We start from the raw sequence: 19906 nt of genomic DNA on the forward strand, positions 1-19906 counted from the left end.
AAGAGCACTGGAAGAGGTGCTAAGAGAGTGGGTTAGTGTCACTTCTTAGCCACTGTCTGTTTACAGACGAAACTGCTGGTTACCTGTCCAGTGCCCATTCTCTGCTTCCTAACGGAACCTTTAAATTGTTGGGGAGATCATGTATCCAGCTCAAAGATTATCTTGCTCAGTCAGCTTGTGGGAAAGGTGGGGCCAAGGAAATGCAAGCAGAAGTCATTGAGGGGATCCTGGCACAGATCTGCAGAGATGGCTGTCTCAGCTGGAAGGTGACTTTTTACCCGCCCAGTTCTTCCTCTGTCTTGCCTGGAACCAGGTACCATGGCCAGAGCTGCAGTGGCCATCCTGCGGCAGAAGAACTTGAGGGTGGTAGCCCCTGGTGGTGTTCAGAAGAGCAGAAAGAGAAGAGTCAGGTACACTGAGGATGTTGTGAAGCTACACTGCCCGGGCTGTGTGCCACTACACTATATTTTTTAAGTGAGAGGAAAAGATAACCCATTGCCATTGTTGCTTGCAGCTGAACATCGGTCCTAACCGATGCAGTGACCTGGAAACATTGCTTAATTGGGACCATAGTTTCCTCATTTGTGAACTGACGAGGGTTATATCAGAAGATCTCTAAAGTTCTCTCTGTTTCTAAAACGTTATGATTCTAAGACTCTGTATAAATACATAAGTACAAAATGAAAAAAAAAAATTGTTTTTCTGGCTGGGCACGGTAACTTATGCCTGTAATCCCAGCACTTTAGGAGGCTGAGGTGGGCGGGTCACCTGAGGTTAGGAGTTTGAGACTAGCCTGGCCAACATGGTGAAACCCTGTGTCTACTAAAAATATAAAAATTAGTTGGGCATGGTGTTGGGTGCCTGTAATCCCAGTTACTCGGGAGGCTGAGACAGGAGAATCGCTTGAACCTGGGAGGTGGAGGTTGCAGTGAGCCATGATTGTGCCATTGCACTCCAGCCTGGGCAACAGAGTGAGACTCTGTCTCAAAAACAAACAAAAAATTGTGTTTATTTTCTAGAGACAGGGTTTCACTATGTTACCCAAGCTGGTCTTGAATTCCTGGGTCCAAGCAATCCTCCTGCCTCAGCCTCCTGAGTAGCTTGGATTACAGGTGTGAGACATTTGTATTTGTACAAACTTATGGGATACATGAGGAATTTTGTTGCATGAATTTAATGCATAGTGTCAAGTCAGGGTATTAGGGTATCCATCATCCAAGTACATTTTTGTTAAGTATACTCATCCTACTCTGCTATCAAACATTGAATTTATTCCTTCTCTCTTACTGTATGTTTGCACCCTTCCACCCACTTCTCTTCATCATCCCCCCTCCCTCTGCTCTTTCTATTCTATGTTATCTATTTTTGCCCTCTCTGCCTCCATGTGTCCACATTTTTTAGCTCCCACATATAAGTGAGAACATGTGATACTTCTCTTTTTGTGCCTGGTTTACTTCCCTTAAGGTAATGACCTGCAGTTCCATCCATGTTGCTGCAAATGGCATTATTTCATTCTTTTTTATGGCTGAGTATTATCTCTTCCTGAGAGGCCTTAGACTGAGCCAATATTTAACGCTGGCTACAAGAAAATAGGTTCACCCAAGATAGATGGTCTTTGTAGATGTTAGTTTCAGCTGAAAAATTATGAACCAGTCTGGGGAGGAGTCCAGTAGCTTCAGCATTCAAGGCCCCAGATACAGAATCTTCTCAGGTCCAAGTACCCCCTAGAGGTTTCCCACTGGCCACTTGGTGTCCACCTCATGTAAGTGAAGTGATACCCTGCAATCAGATGCTGAAATAAAGTTACAAGGTTCACAGCCAATCAGAGGTGAATGTGAAGTTACAAAGTTGCACTTCTATGCAAAGTAAGACTTGGCCCACAATCAGTTTGATTGGTTGCAGATAGCAATCAATCAGAGGCTGAGGTGAAGTTACAAAGTTACATTCCTAGGCAAAGGTCCAAATGGTTGCAAAAAGTACCAGTCACAGGTACTTTCAATTTCCCATCAGCCCTGCAGAAAAAGTGGGTTTTGCAAAGGGTGTAGCCCCTGGTCCTTTTGTTATTTAGGCATGGAAAGTTAGGGTTTTCGTTTCAATTTAGTTCTAGGAAGTAAGTGTGGAAGGGCCTTAGGTTCTCTGCCTCCAGACCTTGTTCTCCTGCTTCAGAAGGGCTGAAAACTCAAGGATCCCACCCAAGCAGAAGTACTGCGTCATTTCACCTTTAGGAAAATTAATCAACCTCCCTTGAAGGTATTCGGTATCCTTGTGTCCACGCTTGGGGTTGTTTGATTTTTTTCTTGTAAATTTGTTTAAGTTCTTTGTAGATTCTGGATATTAGCCCTTTGTCAGATGGGTAGATTGCAAAAATTTTCTCCCATTCTGTAGGTTGCCTGTTCACTCTGATGGTAGTTTCTTTTGCTGTGCAGAAGCTCTTTAGTTTAATTAGATCCCATTTGTCAATTTTGGCTTTGGTTGTCATTGCTTTTGGTGTTTTAGTCATGAAGTCCTTGCCCATGCCTATGTCCTGAATGGTATTGCCTAGGTTTTCTTCTAGGGTTTTTATGGTTTTAGGTCTAACCTGTAAGTCTTTAATCCATCTTTAATTAATTTTTGTATAAGGTGTAAGGAAGGGATCCAGTTTCAGCTTTCTACATATGGCTAGCCAGTTTTCCCAGCACCATTTATTAAATAGGGAATCCTTTCCCCATTTCTTGTTTTTGTCAGGTTTGTCAAAGATCAGATGGTTGTAGACGTGTGGTATTATTTCTGATGGCTCTGTTCTGTTCCATTGGTCTATATCTCTGTTTTGGTACCAGTACCATGCTGTTTTGGTTACTGTAGCCTTGTAGTATAGTTTGAAGTCAGGTAGCGTGATGCCTCCAGCTTTGTTCTTTTGGCTTAGGATTGTCTTAGCAATGTGGGCTCTTTTTTGGTTCCATATGAACTTTAAAGTAGTTTTTTCCAATTCTGTGACGAAAGTCGTTGGTAGCTGGATGGGGATGGCATTGAATGTATAAATTATCTTGGGCAGTATGGCCATTTTCACGATATTGATTCTTCCTATCCATGAGCATGGAATGTTCTTCCATTTGTTTGTGTCCTCTTTTATTTCGTTGAGTGGTGGTTTGTAGTTCCTCTTGAAGAAGTCCTTCACATCCTTTGTAAGTTGGATTCCTAGGTATTTTATTTGCTTTGAAGCAATTGTGAATGGGAGTTCACTCATGATTTGGCTCTCTGTTTGTCTGTTATTGGTGTATAGGAATGCTTGTGATTTTTGCACACTGATTTTGTATCCTGAGACTTTGCTGAAGTTGCTTATCAGCTTAAGGAGATTTTCGGCTGAGATGGGGTTTTCTAAATACACAATCCCGTCATCTGCAAACGGGGCAATTTGACTTCTTCTTTTCCTAATTGAATACCCTTTATTTCCTTCTCCTGCCTGATTGCCCTGGCCAGAACTTCCAACACTATGTTGAATAGGAGTGGTGAGAGAGGGCATCCCTGTCTTGTGCCAGTTTTCAAAGGGAATGCTTCCAGTTTTGCCCATTCGGTATGATATTGGCTGTGGGTTTGTCATAAATAGCTCTTATTATTTTGAGATACGTCCCATCAATACCTAGTTTATTGAAAGTTTTTAGCATGAAGTGCTGTTGAATTTTGTCAAAGGCTTTTTCTGCTTCTATTGAGATAATCATGTGGTTTTTGTCTTTGGTTATGTTTATATGCTGGATTACGTTTATTGATCTGTGTATGTTGAACCAGCCTTGCATCCCAGGGATGAAGCCAACTTGATCGTGGTGGATAAGCTTTTTGATGTGCTGCTGGATTTGGTTTGCCAGTATTTTATTGAGGATTTTTGCATCGATGTTCATCAGGGATATTGGTCTAAAATTCTCTTTTTTTGTTGTGTCTCTGCCAGGCTTTGGTATCAGGATGATGCTGGCCTCATAAAATGAGTCAGGGAGGATTCCCTCTTTTTCTATTGATTGGAATAGTTTCAGAAGGAATGGTACCAGCTCCTCTTTGTGCCTCTAGTGGAATTCAGCCGTGAATCTGTCTGGTCCTGGACTTTTTTTGGTTGGTGGGCTATTAATTATTGCCTCAATTTCAGAGCCTGTTATTGGTCTATTCAGGGATTCAGCTTCTTTCTGGTTTAGTCTTGGGAGGGTGTATGTGTCCAGGAATTTATCCATTTCTCCTAGATTTTCCAGTTTGTTTGCGTAGAAGTGTTTATAGTATTCTCTGATGGTAGTTTGTATTTCTGTGGGATCGGTGTTGATATCCCCTTTATGATTTTTTATTGCATCTATCTGATGCTTCTCTCTTTTCTTCTTTATTAGTCTTGCCAGTGGCCTGTCAATTTTGTTGATCTTTTCAAAAAACCAGCTCCTGGATTCATTGATTTTTTGAAGATTTTTTTTGTGTCTATCTCCTTCAGTTCTGCTCTGATTTTAGTTATTTCTTTTTTTTTTTGAGACGGAGTCTCGCTCTGTCGCCCAGGCTGGAGTGCAGTGGCGCAATCTCGGCTCACTGCGAGTTCCGCCTCCCGGGTTCACGCCATTCTCCTGCCTCAGCCTCTCCGAGTAGCTGGGACTACAGGCGCCCGCCACCACGCCCGGCTAATTCTTTTGTATTTTTAGTAGAGACAGGGTTTCACCGTGGTCTCGATCTTCTGACCTCGTGATCCGCCCGCCGCGGCCTCCCAAAGTGCTGGGATTACAAGCGTGAGCCACCACGCCCAGCCTGATTTTAGTTATTTCTTGCCTTCTGCTAGCTTTTGAATGTGTTTGCTCTTGCTTCTTTAGTTCTTTTAATTGTGATGTTAAGGGTGTCGATTTTAGATCTTTCCTGCTTTCTTTTGTGGGCATTTAGTGCTATAAATTTCCTTCTACACACTGCTTTAAATGTGTCCCAGAGATTCTGGTATGCTGTGTCTTTGTTCTCATGGGTTTCAAAGAACATCTTTATTTCTGCCTTCATTTCGTTATGTACCCAGTAGTCATTCAGGAGCAGGTCGTTCAGTTTCCATGTAGTTGAGCAGTTTTGAGTGAGTTTCTTAATCCCGAGTTCTAATTTGATTGCACTGTGGTCTGAGAGACAGTTTGTTTCAATTTCTGTTCTTTTACATTTGCTGAGGAGTGCTTTACTTCCAACTATGTGGTCAATTTTGGAATAAGTGCCATGTGTTGAGAAGAATGTATATTCTGTTGATTTGGGGTGGAGAGTTCTGTAGATGTCTATTAGGTCCGCTTGGGAGGCACACTTCTTAAGGGAAAAACATAGAGGTCCCAATCTGCCCTGGTTCTTTTTTATTTGACATTTATCAGTAGGGGGCGAAAGGTCAGAATGATAGTTCTAGACAAAGAGTAGGAAAGGAGAAGCAGGAGGAGGAGGAGGGTGAGTAACAGAAGCGGGTGACGATGGAGGGAAGGCGGGAACTAACCCAAGTTCGCAGCACAGTGAATACTGGCACTTCTGCAGAGGGCCTGCAACCTAAGGCGCCAGAGCCCAGCATAGCTTAGCAGACATTGCATGCTCCGCAGTCGCGTCTAGCGAACGCCAAAGCAAGGGTCACTTGCAGTGTAAGCTTTCTGGGATGCACTAAACACAGGCAGGGTTCTACGTGTACTCTGACGTGGAGTATTTTGCAAGCGGCGTTAGGTTTCTTGCAGCTTGCATCTGAGCGTCCAGAGTGCTCTGCAAATCCCAGCCCCAAACTTCTGCTTCCGCAGATCTCCTGGAGAGCGTGGCGCACTCAACTTTCTGGACATTGCTGCAAAAACCTAGCATGCAGCCTCCATTTAATCATTTCATCTTAATTTCGGTCCGATTCGCGGAATTGGGGTTGGAGCAGAACAGAACTAGAGAGACTCATCCATTAGTCACCATCTACCGAGAGGGGAGAGCGATGCTGGCAGTCCAAATTGCAAAGTGCACTGCCTTCAGCGCGCAGCGTCTTCGCCCTGGAGAAGCATTACGCCGGCCCGCCTGACTCCAGGGCCACACGGGGACATGTTCTGCAAACTTTCTTAAAGGGTTTGGGAGCTAGATTGGGTCTCGCTCCTTCGCCGCTCCCCCGAGGCAAATCGGCTTCCACTAGACAGCTCAGCCTCTTCCTCTGGCAGTCACCCCTCCCGGAGTGGGAGTGGTCAACAAACCTGCAAAATAGATCGCAGGTCCCCACACACTTCCGACCCCTCCCCGCGCCCTGACCACGAGCGCGCCCCTGACTTAAGGGCCACACACCGGCCGTGAGTGCGTGCCAGCAGGGCCTTCCGCCACACACACGCACACCCCACAAGCAGAGGCGACCAGACCAGCAGCCGGTTCCCCGCCACGTGCAGGCGTAGGACCCGCAAATCCACGCTTGGGAACTCGGAACAGCCAGAAGACCCCAGCGCTGAATCCGCGGAGGCGCAAGGCTTCATCTACCGCTCTCCCAGATGGCGTTCCAGGCCAGATCCGGCCATGAAGACGCCGGCGACCTCCGCCTGGAAGTTCCAGGAAGGCGACAGTCAGTGTCTGTCTGGGGACCCATACCGGTGCTTTGGGGGAACTCTCGGAAAGGAACTTTCCCGGAGAGAGGCGCGTGGACAGAAAGCTGCTGTGCCTCCTCTCTCAGGCCGCGGTTGTATGCTGCCCTATGCCCGCGCCAAACTCCCTGATGTAAGTCTCTCTCTCTCTCTCTCTCTCTCTCCGCCCCCCCGTCTGTCTCTCTCTCTCCCTCTGTCTCTCTTTCTCTCCCTCTCTCTCTGCTCTCTGAATCTCTCTTTGCCTTTCCTCCTTTCCAGATGCGAAGGCTGTAGGGACTTTGGTGATTGAAGCTGGAGGAGACGATGAGAAGAAAATACGGTCCGAAACCAAGTAGGGAGCCAGAGCAGACAAAGAAAGTCACCTCTGCGCGGGAGCTGCCGACCCCATGATGGAAGATAAGATAACCAGAAGCGCGGCAGTGGCGACCAGGAGCCCTCGCAGCAGCAGCCTGAGGCTTCTAGCCCAGGACTCCTCCTCGGAGGAACCACAACCCCAAGATCAGCAGCGTTTCTTCAGCCCCAGTGCGTTCAGCAGGTTGCACCTGAAGGAGCTAGACAGCATTTTCCCACGCTCTGAATATCCCCACATTCTCGCTCGGTAAGCGGCTTGCTCTGGAGGTGCCCAATTACCAGGACTCTAGGGCTCTTCTCTGGACGCCTTTGGCCCTATCCCTGTCTCCTTCTCACCCTCCAGTGTCAAAAGCTACTTAGGGGGCTCAAGGACACAAGGCTCAAGGACACAAGGTTAAGTAGGGGGTTCAAGGCCACTGGCTCAGGGCCGTTCTTCAGCTGTGGGATGCGGGCAATACCTACTAGGCATCAAGGTATTTTTCACGCAGTATAGAAACGAATCAAGTTAAATATTTGCATTAAAAATTATCTAGCATCGGGCTGGTGCAGTGGCTCATGCCTGTAATCCCAGCGCTCTGGGAGGCCAAGTCAGGAGGATGGCTTGAGTCCAGGCGTTCAAGACCAGCCTGAGCAATATAGTGAGACTCCATCTCTACAAAAAAAAAATTGTAAAATTAGCTGGGCATGTTGGCACACACCTGTAGTCCAAGGTACTCTGGAGGATCGCTTGAGCTCGGAGTTGAAGGCTTCAGTGAACTGTGATCCGGCCACTGCCCTCCAGCCTGTGCTACAGAGCTAGACCCTGTCTCTAAAATCAGATACATAGATAGATTACATAAATAGATGATACATAGATAGATAGGTAGGTAGATAGATTGATAGATACAGATAGAAAAATCTTGAATCCTGAGTGTTTTAGCCCTCTCTGAAATTCTGCACACAAAGGAAAACCATCCCCTACCTAATGCAAGCCTGGGGCTATTTTTAGGTATCACAGAAAAATGTGCAGGAGCAGTTGGGAGGATAGACATTTTCAAACCGGTATGAAATGTTCATAGGTGTATTTCATTTCATGCACAATTCCAAATACTGAATTTTTATAGTTTTCTTTCCCAGAAAGCAGCTGGCAATATGCATAGATGTGAGTGAAGCCGAAGTGGAAGCCAGTAAGCCTGATGAAAGCAATTGGTCAGAGGAGCCACTCTCTGAAACCTGCCTCAGTCCTTGAATACGTTTGTCCTACACATTCTCCAATTGGCCTGTTTTTGTTGCCTTTTCTATGTTTGCCAAGTGAGTTTTGAACTTTAGCGGGGGAATAATGGGATACATAAACCTTAGCCTATGGAAATTTCCCATTACCAGAGGGAATATGCTTTCTAATGCGAAACAGAACTAAACTGTTACTTCTATTTCCTGTACAAGATTAAGTATAAATAAAGTTCCATTCCTTCTAACAATGGTATCCTTTAGAGAACACTTCTGTGTGGAGTTATGTTGGGACTGAGTCTGACTTGAGGAGTTTGCAAATTAATGCACCAAGGAGCCATATTGTGAGAAGGTTCAACTGTATTGAAAATATTTAAACCAGGCTATGTTCTTAGCTAAATGACCACATTTATAAATATTCAGGCATTGGGGTAAGGGAATAAGTTACATACAGAAAGAACACATTATATGGGTAATTAATGTATGTTTAGTTTCACTGAGACAGATGGGGAGGACATAGCTTAAAAGTCCAAGTGCCTGGTGGTCCTGCTGCTGTTTTTAAGGGTCTGATGAAGCCATGTAGAAAGTGGCAGCCCGAAATTTTTATTTTCTCCAATACTTTTATTTGTAAGCTGGAATACACTGCTAATATACTCGAATTACAGTGGGGGTGTGGAGGGGCAGGTTTGCAAACAGGAAATTTGTTTAAAAATTGGAATAAAAAAGAACAATTTTGAAAAAGTTTTCACTTAACTAAGAAGGGTGAAAAGGTTAAAGAAAAATTGCATACACTCAAATATATACCTTGAAGATATGGCACAAATGGAGCTCTATCAGGGAATATTCTCTTTAGGAATTTTTTCTGACAACCAAGGATTTTTTTTTATGTTACTGTTTTAAACTGGTGGGTTTTATGAAGTTCGTTTGGTGGTGGGGTGGGGCACGCTCAATTTAGACCAGGTTCTAAATCTTTATTCCAACATGAGATTAAGATTTAATGTGGTAATACAAGCACTTAAGGGGGCCAAGATGGATGGATTGCTTGAAATCAGAAGTTTGAGACCAGGCTGGGCAAACAGACCTCGTCTCTACAAAATAATAATAATAATAATAGTAATAATAATAATAATAAAATAATTAGCCAGGTGTAGAGGCATACAGTAAGATAGAATGAATAAATTCCATGTTTGATAGCAGAATAAGATGATAATACTTAACAAAAATATACTTGGGTGATGGATACCCTATTACCCTGACTTGACACTATGCATTAAATACACGCAACAAAATATCTCATGTACGCCATAAATTTGTACAAATACAAATGTCTCACACTTGTAATTTAAGCTCCTCAAGAAGCTGAGGCAAGAGGGATGCTTGGGACCACGAGTTCAAGAGCAGCATGGGCAACATAGTGAAACCCTGTCTCTAGAAAAGAAAAACAATTTTAAGACGGTGTATTTCAATTTTGACTTCAAGTGCATGTTCTAATTATCTTTAGTTACCTCTAGTAATCTCGTTAAATAGGTATCACCAGCTAGCTATAGTATTAGCTTATTATTATAACAGGAAATCAGAAGTTACAGTGGAAAATCATGATTTTTCAGATTCGTGTCTGCCAATTTTTTTCTAATTATTTCTACTTTATTCAAATTTGCTATCGACCTACATACCACTAGATATCTATGGTACAAATTGATTTTTATCAAGGAAAACTAAGAATTTTGCATGTTGAGCATTGCTTTCCAGGTTCTGGGCTTCTCTGAGGTTTTCTAGTTATCTCTATCTCCAGTTCAGTAGGTAACTGTACCCCTGCTTATATAGAACTAACTCATTATGCTAAAAAAGAAATAAGAAGTTGGTTATAGGAAGAAGGTGTTCTCCACTCTCTGGCTTTATCTGTTATTGACATTTTACAGGTGTGACATTATTGAGTCACAGAGACGTTAAGTAACCTGGTCAAAGTCACCCACTTGAGAAATGCCCGGAGCTTGGATTTGAACCGATTGTGAGTACTATCCATGATACAAAGGATGTTTGCTATCGTGCTATATGTTATAATTTTCTGTTGTATTTAGTAGCTGTAATGATCTCTATTGAACTAGTTTTCTGTGTTCAAGTAATCTATAGGACTATCTGATTCCAACAATAAACAAAAATGTAGTGTTGAGGAGAATGGCTATCTTCCTATATTCAACCACTTTTCTTCAACATCCTGGTTTAACTTGTTATTCTAGATATCATAATTTATCCCTTGATTACTAATGATGAAGTTACCAGTAGATATCTATGGCAGTAATTCAATATTCAAAGAAGGGAAGGAAATTTTGAGATGAATGATATTTTATTTCTGTTTATCTCTACTTAACTAATTACAGAAGAATAATAATTATAGCATAATAGCAAACGTTATTGAGCACATCCTCTGTGTCAGGGATGGTACTCAGAGGATGGGTTCAAATCTCAGCTCTAGAGATTTCCCAAATGAGTGACTTTGAGCAGGTTACTTAGCATCTTGGTGACTCAACACCACCACCTGTAAAATGACAGTAATAGCACATCTATGTCTCTAGGTTTGTTAAGAGGATCACATGTGGGCCAGGTGCTGTGGCTCATGCCTGTAATCCCAGCACTTAGAGAAGCCGAGGCAGACAGATCACGAGGTCAAGAGATTGAGACCATCTTGGCCAACATGGTGAAACCCCGTCTCTACTAAAAATACAAAAATTAGCTGGGCGTGGTGGCACACACCTGTAGTCCCAGCTACTCAGGAGGCTGAGGCAGGAGAATTGCTTGAACCCGGGAGGCCAAGGTTGCAGTGAGCCGATATCGCACCACTGCACTCCAGCCTGGCGACAGAGTGAGATGAGACTCCTTCCCCCCGCCCAAAAAAAAAAGGATTACATGTGTTAATGTAAACAAGTCACTTAGATCATTGCCTAGAACACAGTAAGAACCAGGTAAGTGTGAGCTACCATTAGTATCATCTCAATTAATCTCCACAACAGCTCCAGGAGGTAGGTATTGTTATCACCATATTTTACATGTGAGAAAATTGAATCACCGGGAGAAAAAGCCACTTACCAGCTTAGCTAGCTAGCAAATGACAAGTCTGGCTCCAGGGTCCCTGCCCTCATAAATCTAGGATATCAAACCTGTCATTTGTGCCTACTTTTACTTGTATGAGGCTCAATCAGGTATGTAACATTTGCAAGAAGTGAATCAATTGAACTAAAGTCAATCAATTTAAGCAAATACTACTTGATTGGTGCCCTGCTAGGTAACACTCACCAAAGGGGCACAGAAATGACTACTGAAGCCGGGAAAGCACTGCAGCAAGTCATGGAAACCTCAGATTGAGATACCACATGACTCAAATATTGATAGATGTCCTAGCTGGGCTAAGCCCACCACGATTAAAATTATTGTAAGGCTGGGTCCCATGGCTCACCCCTGTAATCCCAGCACTTTGATAGGTTGAGGTGCACTGATCACTTGAGGTGAGGAGTCTGAGACCAGCCTAGCCAACATGGTGAAACCCCAACTCTATTAAAAATACAAAAATTAGCCAGGGGTTGTGGCACATGTCTGTAGTCCCAGCTACTTGGGAGGCTGAGGTGGGAGAATCCCTTGAGCCCTTGAGGCCGAGGTAGTAGTGAGCTGAGATCTCGCCACTACACACTAACCTGGGTGATAGAGTGATAACCTGTCTCAGACAAACAAACAAACAATTGTAGTTCTCTCACATAATAACTTATCCCAGACCCAAACTCATCACAGGGTGTCTGGCTACGAGAAAGGTACAAGAATCCTGCTACAAGAATCTTGCAAGAGGCAGCCTGAGGAGGAGACATCTTGGTTAATGTCAGGAAGAGGCTGTGGGTGAAATTCCTTGACAGCTTTTTCAGAGTGAATTGGTGAACCAACCATCCTGTAGCTGGTTTTCTATCTACCCTCCAGGAACAGGAGACAGGAGAGGCTTATCTGTCGGGCAGAGTGGGCAAAGTGAATGGGGTCCAGCATCTTTTTAGAGGCCTATGAAAATGGTTTATTAAATGGGTCTGATGAAAATGGAGGTTATGAAGGTAAACACTGGATAAATAATCCCAATATTCAGGAAACCAACTGTTTTGAAGGCACAATTCTTATTTTATATTTTTTTGTTTCTTCCTTTAGAGCCAGGGTCTCAGTCTGTAGTTCAGGCTGGAGTGCAGTGGTGTGATCATAGGGAGGCAGGAGAATAGGGTCTGGAGGCAGGGAACCTAAGGCCATTTCAGGCTGACTGCCTATAACTAAATTGAAAGGAAAGCCCTAAGTTTCCACGTTTAAGTAACAAAAGGACCAGAGTTTACTCCCTTCACAAACCCCTACCTATTCTGCTAGGCAGATGGGAAATTGAAAGTAGCTCTGATTGGTTGCCTTTTGCAATCAATCAGACCTTTGCATAAGAGTGTAACTTTGCAGGCCGGGCGTGGTGGCTCACGCTTGTAATCCCAGCACTTTGGGAGGCCGAGGCGGGTGGATCACGAGGTCAGGAGATCGAGACCACGGTGAAACCCCGTCTCTACTAAAAATGCAAAAAATTAGCCGGGCGTAGTGGCGGGCGCCTGTAGTCCCAGCTACTCTGAGAGGCTGAGGTAGGAGAATGGCGTGAACCCGGGAGGCGGAGCTTGCAGTGAGCCGAGATCGCGCCACTGCACTCCAGCCTGGGTGCCCGGGTGACAGAGGAGATTCCGTCTCAAAAAAAAAAGAGTGTAACTTTGTAATTTCTCTGCAGCCTCTGATTGGTTGCTTTCTGCAACTACCAGATGTTTGCATAGGAGTGTGACCTTTGTAACTTCACTTCAGCGTCTGATTGGTTGCTTTCCACAAACATTTAGACTGATTGAGAGCCACAACTTCATTTACAAAAGGTGAACAGCAAGTGGCCAATGGGAAACCTCTAGCGGGTATTTGGATCCCAGAAGATTCTGTATGGGGGCCTTTGAGTAGCTGTTAGGGTCTGCTCCCACCCAGTGGAGTGTACCTTCGTTTTCAGTAAATCTCTGCTTTTGTTGCTTGTTTCCTTGCTTTGTTTGTACGTTTTGTCCAATTGTTTGTTCAAATCGCCAACAACCTGGACAGACTCCACCGGTAAAAACAACTCACTACAGCCTCGAAGGCCTGGGCTCAAGCAATTTTCCCTCAGCCACATGAGTAGCTTGGACCACAGCTATATATATTTTTTAGAGATGGGGGTCTTGCTACGTTGCTCAGGCTGGTCTCAAACTCCTGGGCTCAGGCAATCCTCCCGCCTCAGCCTTCCAGAGTAGCTAGGATTACAGGTGTGTACCACTGGGGCCAGGATGGTCCTGAGGCACCATTTCCTTTTTAAAGGTACAGGGTCTCGCTCTATCGCCCAGGCTGGAGTGCAGTGGCAGGAGTGCAGTGCCGTGATCATAGCTCACTGTAACCCACACCCTGCACGGTCCTGAGGCACACATCTTGAAGGGAGAAACAAAGAGCTCCCAGTCTACCCTGGCTCTTTTTTATTTGACATTTGTCAGTAGGGAGCAAAAGGTCAGAAAGATAGCTCTAGACAAACAGTAGTAAAGGAGAAGCAGGAGGAGGACGAGGAGGGTGGGTAATAGAACGGGGTGAGGAGTAAGGTAAGGCGGGAACTAAACCAAGTCCACAGTGCCGGCCCAGCACAGGGAACACTCGCGCTTCTGCAGAGTACCTGCAACATAAGGCGCGGGAGCAGAGCATAACCTAGTAGACACTGCATGCTCCGCAGTCGCCTCAAGAGCAATAGGAAGGGTCACTTGCAGTGTAAGCCTTAGATGCACTAAACACCGGGCAGGTTTCTACAGTTGTACTCTGACATGGAGTACTTGAGCTTTTTCAAGGGGCGTGTTAAGTTTCTTGCAGCTTGCATCTTAGCATCCAGAGTGCTCTGCCAAACCCAGCCCCAAAAAGGCTTCCCCAGACCCCCTGGAGAGCAGGATCCCCTCAACGTTCTGGAATTGCTGCAAAAACCTAGCACGCAGCTTCCGACTTCATCATTGCATCTTAATGACGGTCCGATTAGCGGACTTTGGGTGAGAACGGAACAGAACCAGAGAGTCTATGTGTTAGTCATCAACTACCCCTAGGGGAGAGTGGTGCCAGGAGGCCACACCGCAACGTGCACTGCCTTCTGCATGCGGCGCCTTCGCCCTGGAGAAGCAATCGACTGGCCCGGGTGACTCAAGGACTGTACAGAGATGTGTTCTGCAAACGTTCTCCAAGGGCTCTGGGGATAGGTTGGGTCTCGCTCCCAAATCGGCTGGCACCAGGCAGGTCTGCCCCTTACTCCCGCAGTCACCCCACCCGGGGTGGGAGTGGTCAAGGAAGCCGCAAATCGGAGCGCAGTTTCCGCACACACGCACGCCTCCTCCCCGCGCCCTCATCAGGAGCGCACCCCCTGACTTTAGGTCCATGCCCCGGCCGCGAGCGCGTGCTAGCAAGGCCTTCCGCCACACATACACACACGCCGCGACCAGAGGCGACCAGAGCAGCGGCCGGCTTCCTGCCAGGTGCAGTCCTGGGACCTGAAGTCCACGCGCCGGAACTGGGACCAGAAGCCGGAGGACCCCAGCGCAGAAGACGCGGAGGCACACAGCTTCATCGACCGCGCTTCCAGATAGCGTCTCAGCCCAGAATCCGTAACGAAGACACCAGCGACCTCAGCTTGGGCTTCCTGTTCCATGAGCTCGAGGAAGGCGACGGTCAGTGCCTGCCTTGGGGCCCGGGCGGGTGTTTTGGTGAACTCTCGGCAAGGAACTTTCGTGGAGAGAGGCGCGTGGAAGGGACACTGCTGCGCCGCCTCTCTCAGGCCGCGGTTCTATGCCGCTCTGTGCCCGCGCCTAACGCCCTGATCTCTCTCTCTCCCCTCCTCTCCCTCTCCCTCCTTCCCTTCCTCTCTTCCTCTCCCCGTCTTTACCTTTACTACTTTCCAGATGAGAAGACTGTAGGGACCTCGGAGACTGAAGCGGGAGGAGAAGATGAGAAGAAAATATGGTCCGAACCCGAGCAGGGAGCAGGAGCAGAAGAATGTCACCGCTGCGCGGGAGCTGCTGAACCCATGATTGACGAGAACCAGAAGGGAGGCGGTGGCGACCCGGAGCCCAGGCACCAGCAGCCTGAGGACTCGGTCCAGGACTCCTCCTCCTCAGAGCCGCAGCCCCAAGATCAGCAGCAGCATCTCTTCTCCCCCACTTTCAGCGGGTTGCACCTGAAGGGGCTGCACAGCATTTTCCAACGCTCTCAATATTCCAACGAGTTCGCTCGGTAAGCGGCCTCCTCTGGAGGTGAGCAGTTCTCCAGGACTCTAGGGATCTTCCCAGGACGCCTTTGGCTCTGCCCCAGTCTCCTTCCCTCCCCTCCAGGGTCAAAAGCTATGTAGGAGGCTCAAAGGCTTGAGCCCTTGAGCTGTGGTGTGAGGGTGATGCATACTGGGCATTAAGGTATTTTTCACGCAGTATGGAAACGAATCAAGCCAGGAAACTTTGGCCAGACTCCTGTTTTTGTAAATGTTTTATTGGAATCGCAATTGACATCAGGGTGAGGAGAGTGAGTCGTACAGGGTTGGCTCTTGCCTTTATTGAACACTATAACAATTTGGTTATTGTGGATTTTTTTCATTGGTCTTGATTTTTAAAATAATGCCTTAAAAGTGATTAATCTTCGGGCTGGTGCAGTGGCTCACACCTGTAATCCTAGCACTCTAGGGGGCCGAAGCGGGAGCATCACTTGAGTCCAGGCATTCAAGACCAGCCTGAGCAATATAGTGACACACCATCTCTACAAAAAATTTTTGAAAATTCGACACGCATGGTGGCACACACCTGTGTTGGGGTGATTGGACCCAATACCAGGCTGTGGGGGCAATGAAGTCCAGCGGAGTAAAAGGAATGAGAAAAGACAAGAGAGAAAGTGGGACCAGGGGACCAATGCTAGTATGGAGGCTGTGAAGACCCCTAGCTCTGGGAGCCCACGCTATTTATTGGTGATTAAAGAAACAGGTGGTGAGGATGTGGGGGTTGAAAGGAAGTGGTGTGTCAAGACGGTTTAGCATTTTTCTTCGAAACATATGGCTACTTGACATAATGGAAGTGCTAGAAGCAAGGAGCCAGCAAGTCTAGCAGACATACAAGCCCTGCCTCAGCTTCTCTCCCAACACTCAGGTTTCTCCCAACACACCTGTAGTCACAGCTACTCCCAAGGATCTCTTGAGCTCAGGTGTTCGTGGGTTCAGTGAACTGTGATCGCACCAATGCCCTCCAGTCTGGACAACAGACCTAGACCCTGTCTCTAAAATTAGATAGATAGATGATAGATAGATAGATAGATAGATAGATAGATAGATACCTTGAATCCTGAGTGTTTTAGTGCTGTCTTAAATTCTGCACACCAAGGATAACCATCCCTAATGTAATCCTGAGGCTAGGTATTACAGGAAAATATGCTGGAGTAGTTAGGATAGACATTTTCTTTTTTTCTTTTTTTTTTGTTGCTCTGTCGCCCAGGCTGGAGTGCAGTGGCCAATTTCGGCTCACTGCAATCTCTGCCTCCCAGGTTCACGCCATTCCCCTGCCTCAGCCTCCCAAGTAGCTGGGACTACAGGCACCTGCCACCATGCCCGGCTAATTTTTTGTATTTTTTTAGTAGAGGGGGTTTCACCGTGTTAGCCAGGATGGTCTCGATCTCCTGACCTCATGATCTGCCCGCCTCGGCCTCCTAAAGTGCTGGGATTACAGGCGTGAGCCACCGCGCCCGGACAGGACAGACATTTTCAAACGGGTATGAAATGTTCATAGGTGTATTTCATTTCATCCATAATTCTGAAAAAGTTTAAATACTGAACTTTTGTGGTTTTCTCCTGCAGAAAGGAGCTTGCAATATGCATGGATGAGAGTGAAGCTGAAGTGGAAACTAGTACACCCGATGAAAGCAATTGATCAGAGTAGCCACTCTGAAACCTGCTTAAGTCCTTGGATACCTTGGATCCCTTTGTCCTACATGTTCTCAAGTTGGCCTGTTTTTTTGCCTTTTCTATGTTTGCAAAGCGAGTTTTGAACTTTATGGGGTGAAAAATGGGATAAGGAAACCCCAGCTTACGGAAATTTCCCATTACCAGAGAGAATGTGATTTCTAATGGAAAAACAAAACCAAATATACCAAACTGCTATTTCTATTTCCTGTACAAAATTTAGTATAGATAAATTTCAATTCCTTCTAACAATAGTATCCTTTAGAGAATACTATTGTGTGGAGTTATACTGGGACATAGTCTGATTTAGAAGTATACAAATTAATGCACCAAGGAGCTAGGATGTGAGAAGGTTCAACTGTGTTTAAAGCATTTAAACCAGGCTAAGTTCTTAGCTCAATGAGTGAATTTATAAATATTCAGGCATTGGGGTAAGGGACTAAGTCACACACGCAGAGAACACACTATATGAGTAATTAATGTATGTTTAGTTTCACTGAGACTGATGGGGAGGAGATAGCTTAGAAGTCCAAGTGCCTGGTGGTCCTGCTGTTGTTTTTAAGTGCCTGATGAAGCCATTTAGAAAGTGGCAGCCCTCAATTTTAATTTTCTGGAATACTTCCCTGAAAACACTGCTAATATACTCACATTACAGTGGCTGTGAGGGGCGGGGAACGGGTTTGCAAGCTGGAGATTTGTCTAAAAATGGGAATAAACAACAATTTTGAATAAGCTTCCACTCACCTAAGAAGGGTGAAAAGGTTAAAGAGAGTTGCACACACTCAAGTATGTACCTTGAAGATATGGCACAAATTGAACTTTATGAGTGAATATTGTCTTGAATTTCTAACAACTGAGGAATTTTTTGGTGGGACTGCCTAAAGAGGTGGGCTTTATGAAATATGTTTGGTGGGGTAGGGCATGCTCAATTTAGACAAGACTCTTACCTGTGCTAATTTGAAATACTTTTTCATTTTCCCAGGCAGTTGATGATTAATTTGTGGGTCATGGGTTCAACAGATTACTAAGATTACATAAGTTTTAGTAAGAGTGTTTTTTCAAAACAAAATCAAAACCCGGGATGAGGTTATGAGACTCACTCTGCAGTTTGTGTGAGTGCAATGATGGAAAGGAGCTGCAGAACTGGTGTGGGTGACTTTTAGTGAATTTAGACCTAGTTTGGCCAAATTTTGCTCAACTCTGCAGGCTAAAATAGCAGGGCAATATCCACAGCCTCAGGACTTTTGTCCCAGCTAGATAAGCCACAAACTCTCTGGGGCCCCACAACCAAGCCTTTTTATTTTTTCAGACCACCTTTTTCACTCTCAGGAGTTTTCAGAGGATGAATGGCCTTAGACATCTTTGAGGAAACCTGACTAAAAATCTAACCTGCTCCTATTGATTTAGTTACTTCAGATTGAAGATGGGCTTTTCAAAGCGGGGGATGTTCGCCTTCGTATAACTCTAAATGAGGCCCACTTTATACCTTGCTCAACTATCCCCACAACCAGGATGCCATGATCCCTAATGAAGGGGTAGCAAAGGCAGCTGGACACCCTGATGGTCCACTGTCAGGATACTGACACTTCTTCATCCTGTTACCAAGCATGGCATTAACAGCAGATACTGACTGCAATGTGTCCATGAGACTCACATCCAGGAGGTTGGAAAAAACCATTAAAGAATATTAACAATGGGAGGAGAGAGACAAAGCCATATGCATAGCCCAAAACAGAACTTAAGGGAAGGCGGTACAGGATTAACTTTCTTAAAATATTTTTCCAATAAAGAAATAGCTTCTCCCATTGGAGTTTAAAATGTCAAAGGCATAGAGTTACCTTGTTGTGGGTTTATTTTTTCTTATGATATTAATTGTTCGATATATTAAACCGATCCCTTTATAAGACCTCCGATTAAAGGTTTGCTTTAAAAATAGGAAGGTCAAGTAAAGGAGATGTCAGGGGGCACTAATTAATGTTCAGAAATAACATGACAGTGGCCCTGTCACCCTGGGCCACTGCGTAGGCATAATCTTGGATGGGCCCTATCATGTCATCCGTGTTCCAGAGCCCTATTGGAGATGGGCTCTTCTGGAGCCACCACTGCCCAGGTTGCCTACACCACCCATGCCTCCTCTGCTCTTGCCTTCCTTTGGCCTGGGCCCAGTTGGCCTAGAATGAGCCCATGTCATCAGCTGTCATTTTGTAGTCTCCCTTCTCTAAGGTACTGTCTTCATGACAGTTTCAAAACTGTTTTTCTGGCAGATTCTAATTGTGCAGGGCATAATATGAAGAGCAGTTCACCAAATGCCTGTTACATAAATTGAATAAACAAAGTCAGTGCCCCATTTGTGTGTGTGTGTGTGTGTGTGTGTGCATCAAATGGGGTTAATTATGTATGGCTGGGTACTTCTAAGGGAATGACATTGAAACAGAATGGTAAGGAGGCCTCTGTTCATGAGGTGACCTCCTTGAGTCAGCATGAATAGGCCCTGCACCTCACAGAAGTTCTCCAGGTACCCGTGGTGTGTTTACTAACCCACACTTTTATTCCTCTGCTCTTCATCACCCCATCCTCACTCTTACCCTTTGGGACCACATACATATGCAAGATGGAGTGGGTGAGTCCTTAGTGAGAGAACTGTGTTTTCTTTTTCTTTTTTCTTTTTTTTTTTTTTTCAGATGGAGTCTCACTCTGTCGCCCAGACTGGAGTGCAGTGGCGCGATCTCGGCTCACTGCAAGCTCCGCCTCCCGGGTTCACGCCATTCTCCTGCCTCAGCCTCTCCGAGTAGCTGGGACTACA

At 45.5% G+C, this 19906-nt stretch overlaps 1 protein-coding gene across 1 annotated transcript; it reads left to right on the forward strand.

The window, feature by feature from the left end:
• The first annotated feature begins 13954 nt into the window (after window positions 1–13954).
• Window positions 13955–19450, forward strand: LOC134735980 (homeobox protein ARX-like). The gene is made up of 4 exons (XM_063634590.1): window positions 13955–14086; window positions 14161–14839; window positions 15071–15401; window positions 16999–19450. The coding sequence occupies exons 1-4, from the start codon at window positions 13955–13957 to the stop codon at window positions 17069–17071; spliced, it is 1215 nt and encodes a 404-aa protein (XP_063490660.1). The 3' UTR covers window positions 17072–19450.
• The last annotated feature ends 456 nt before the right edge of the window (window positions 19451–19906 follow it).

The sequence above is a fragment of the Symphalangus syndactylus genome, chromosome X, assembly GCF_028878055.3.
Source record: "Symphalangus syndactylus isolate Jambi chromosome X, NHGRI_mSymSyn1-v2.1_pri, whole genome shotgun sequence".
Lineage (NCBI taxonomy): Eukaryota > Metazoa > Chordata > Mammalia > Primates > Hylobatidae > Symphalangus > Symphalangus syndactylus.

What these genes read in the sequence shown, in the direction of transcription:
- LOC134735980 (XM_063634590.1), top strand. Translation starts at nt 13,955, where the DNA reads ATGGAGTACTTGAGCTTTTTCAAGGGGCGTGTTAAGTTTCTTGCAGCT. An exon ending in GAGAGCAGGATCCCCTCAAC is followed by an intron (nt 14,087 to 14,160) that starts GTTCTGGAATTG and finishes CGGTCCGATTAG; the next exon opens with CGGACTTTGGGTGAGAACGG. An exon ending in TGAGCTCGAGGAAGGCGACG is followed by an intron (nt 14,840 to 15,070) that starts GTCAGTGCCTGC and finishes ACTACTTTCCAG; the next exon opens with ATGAGAAGACTGTAGGGACC.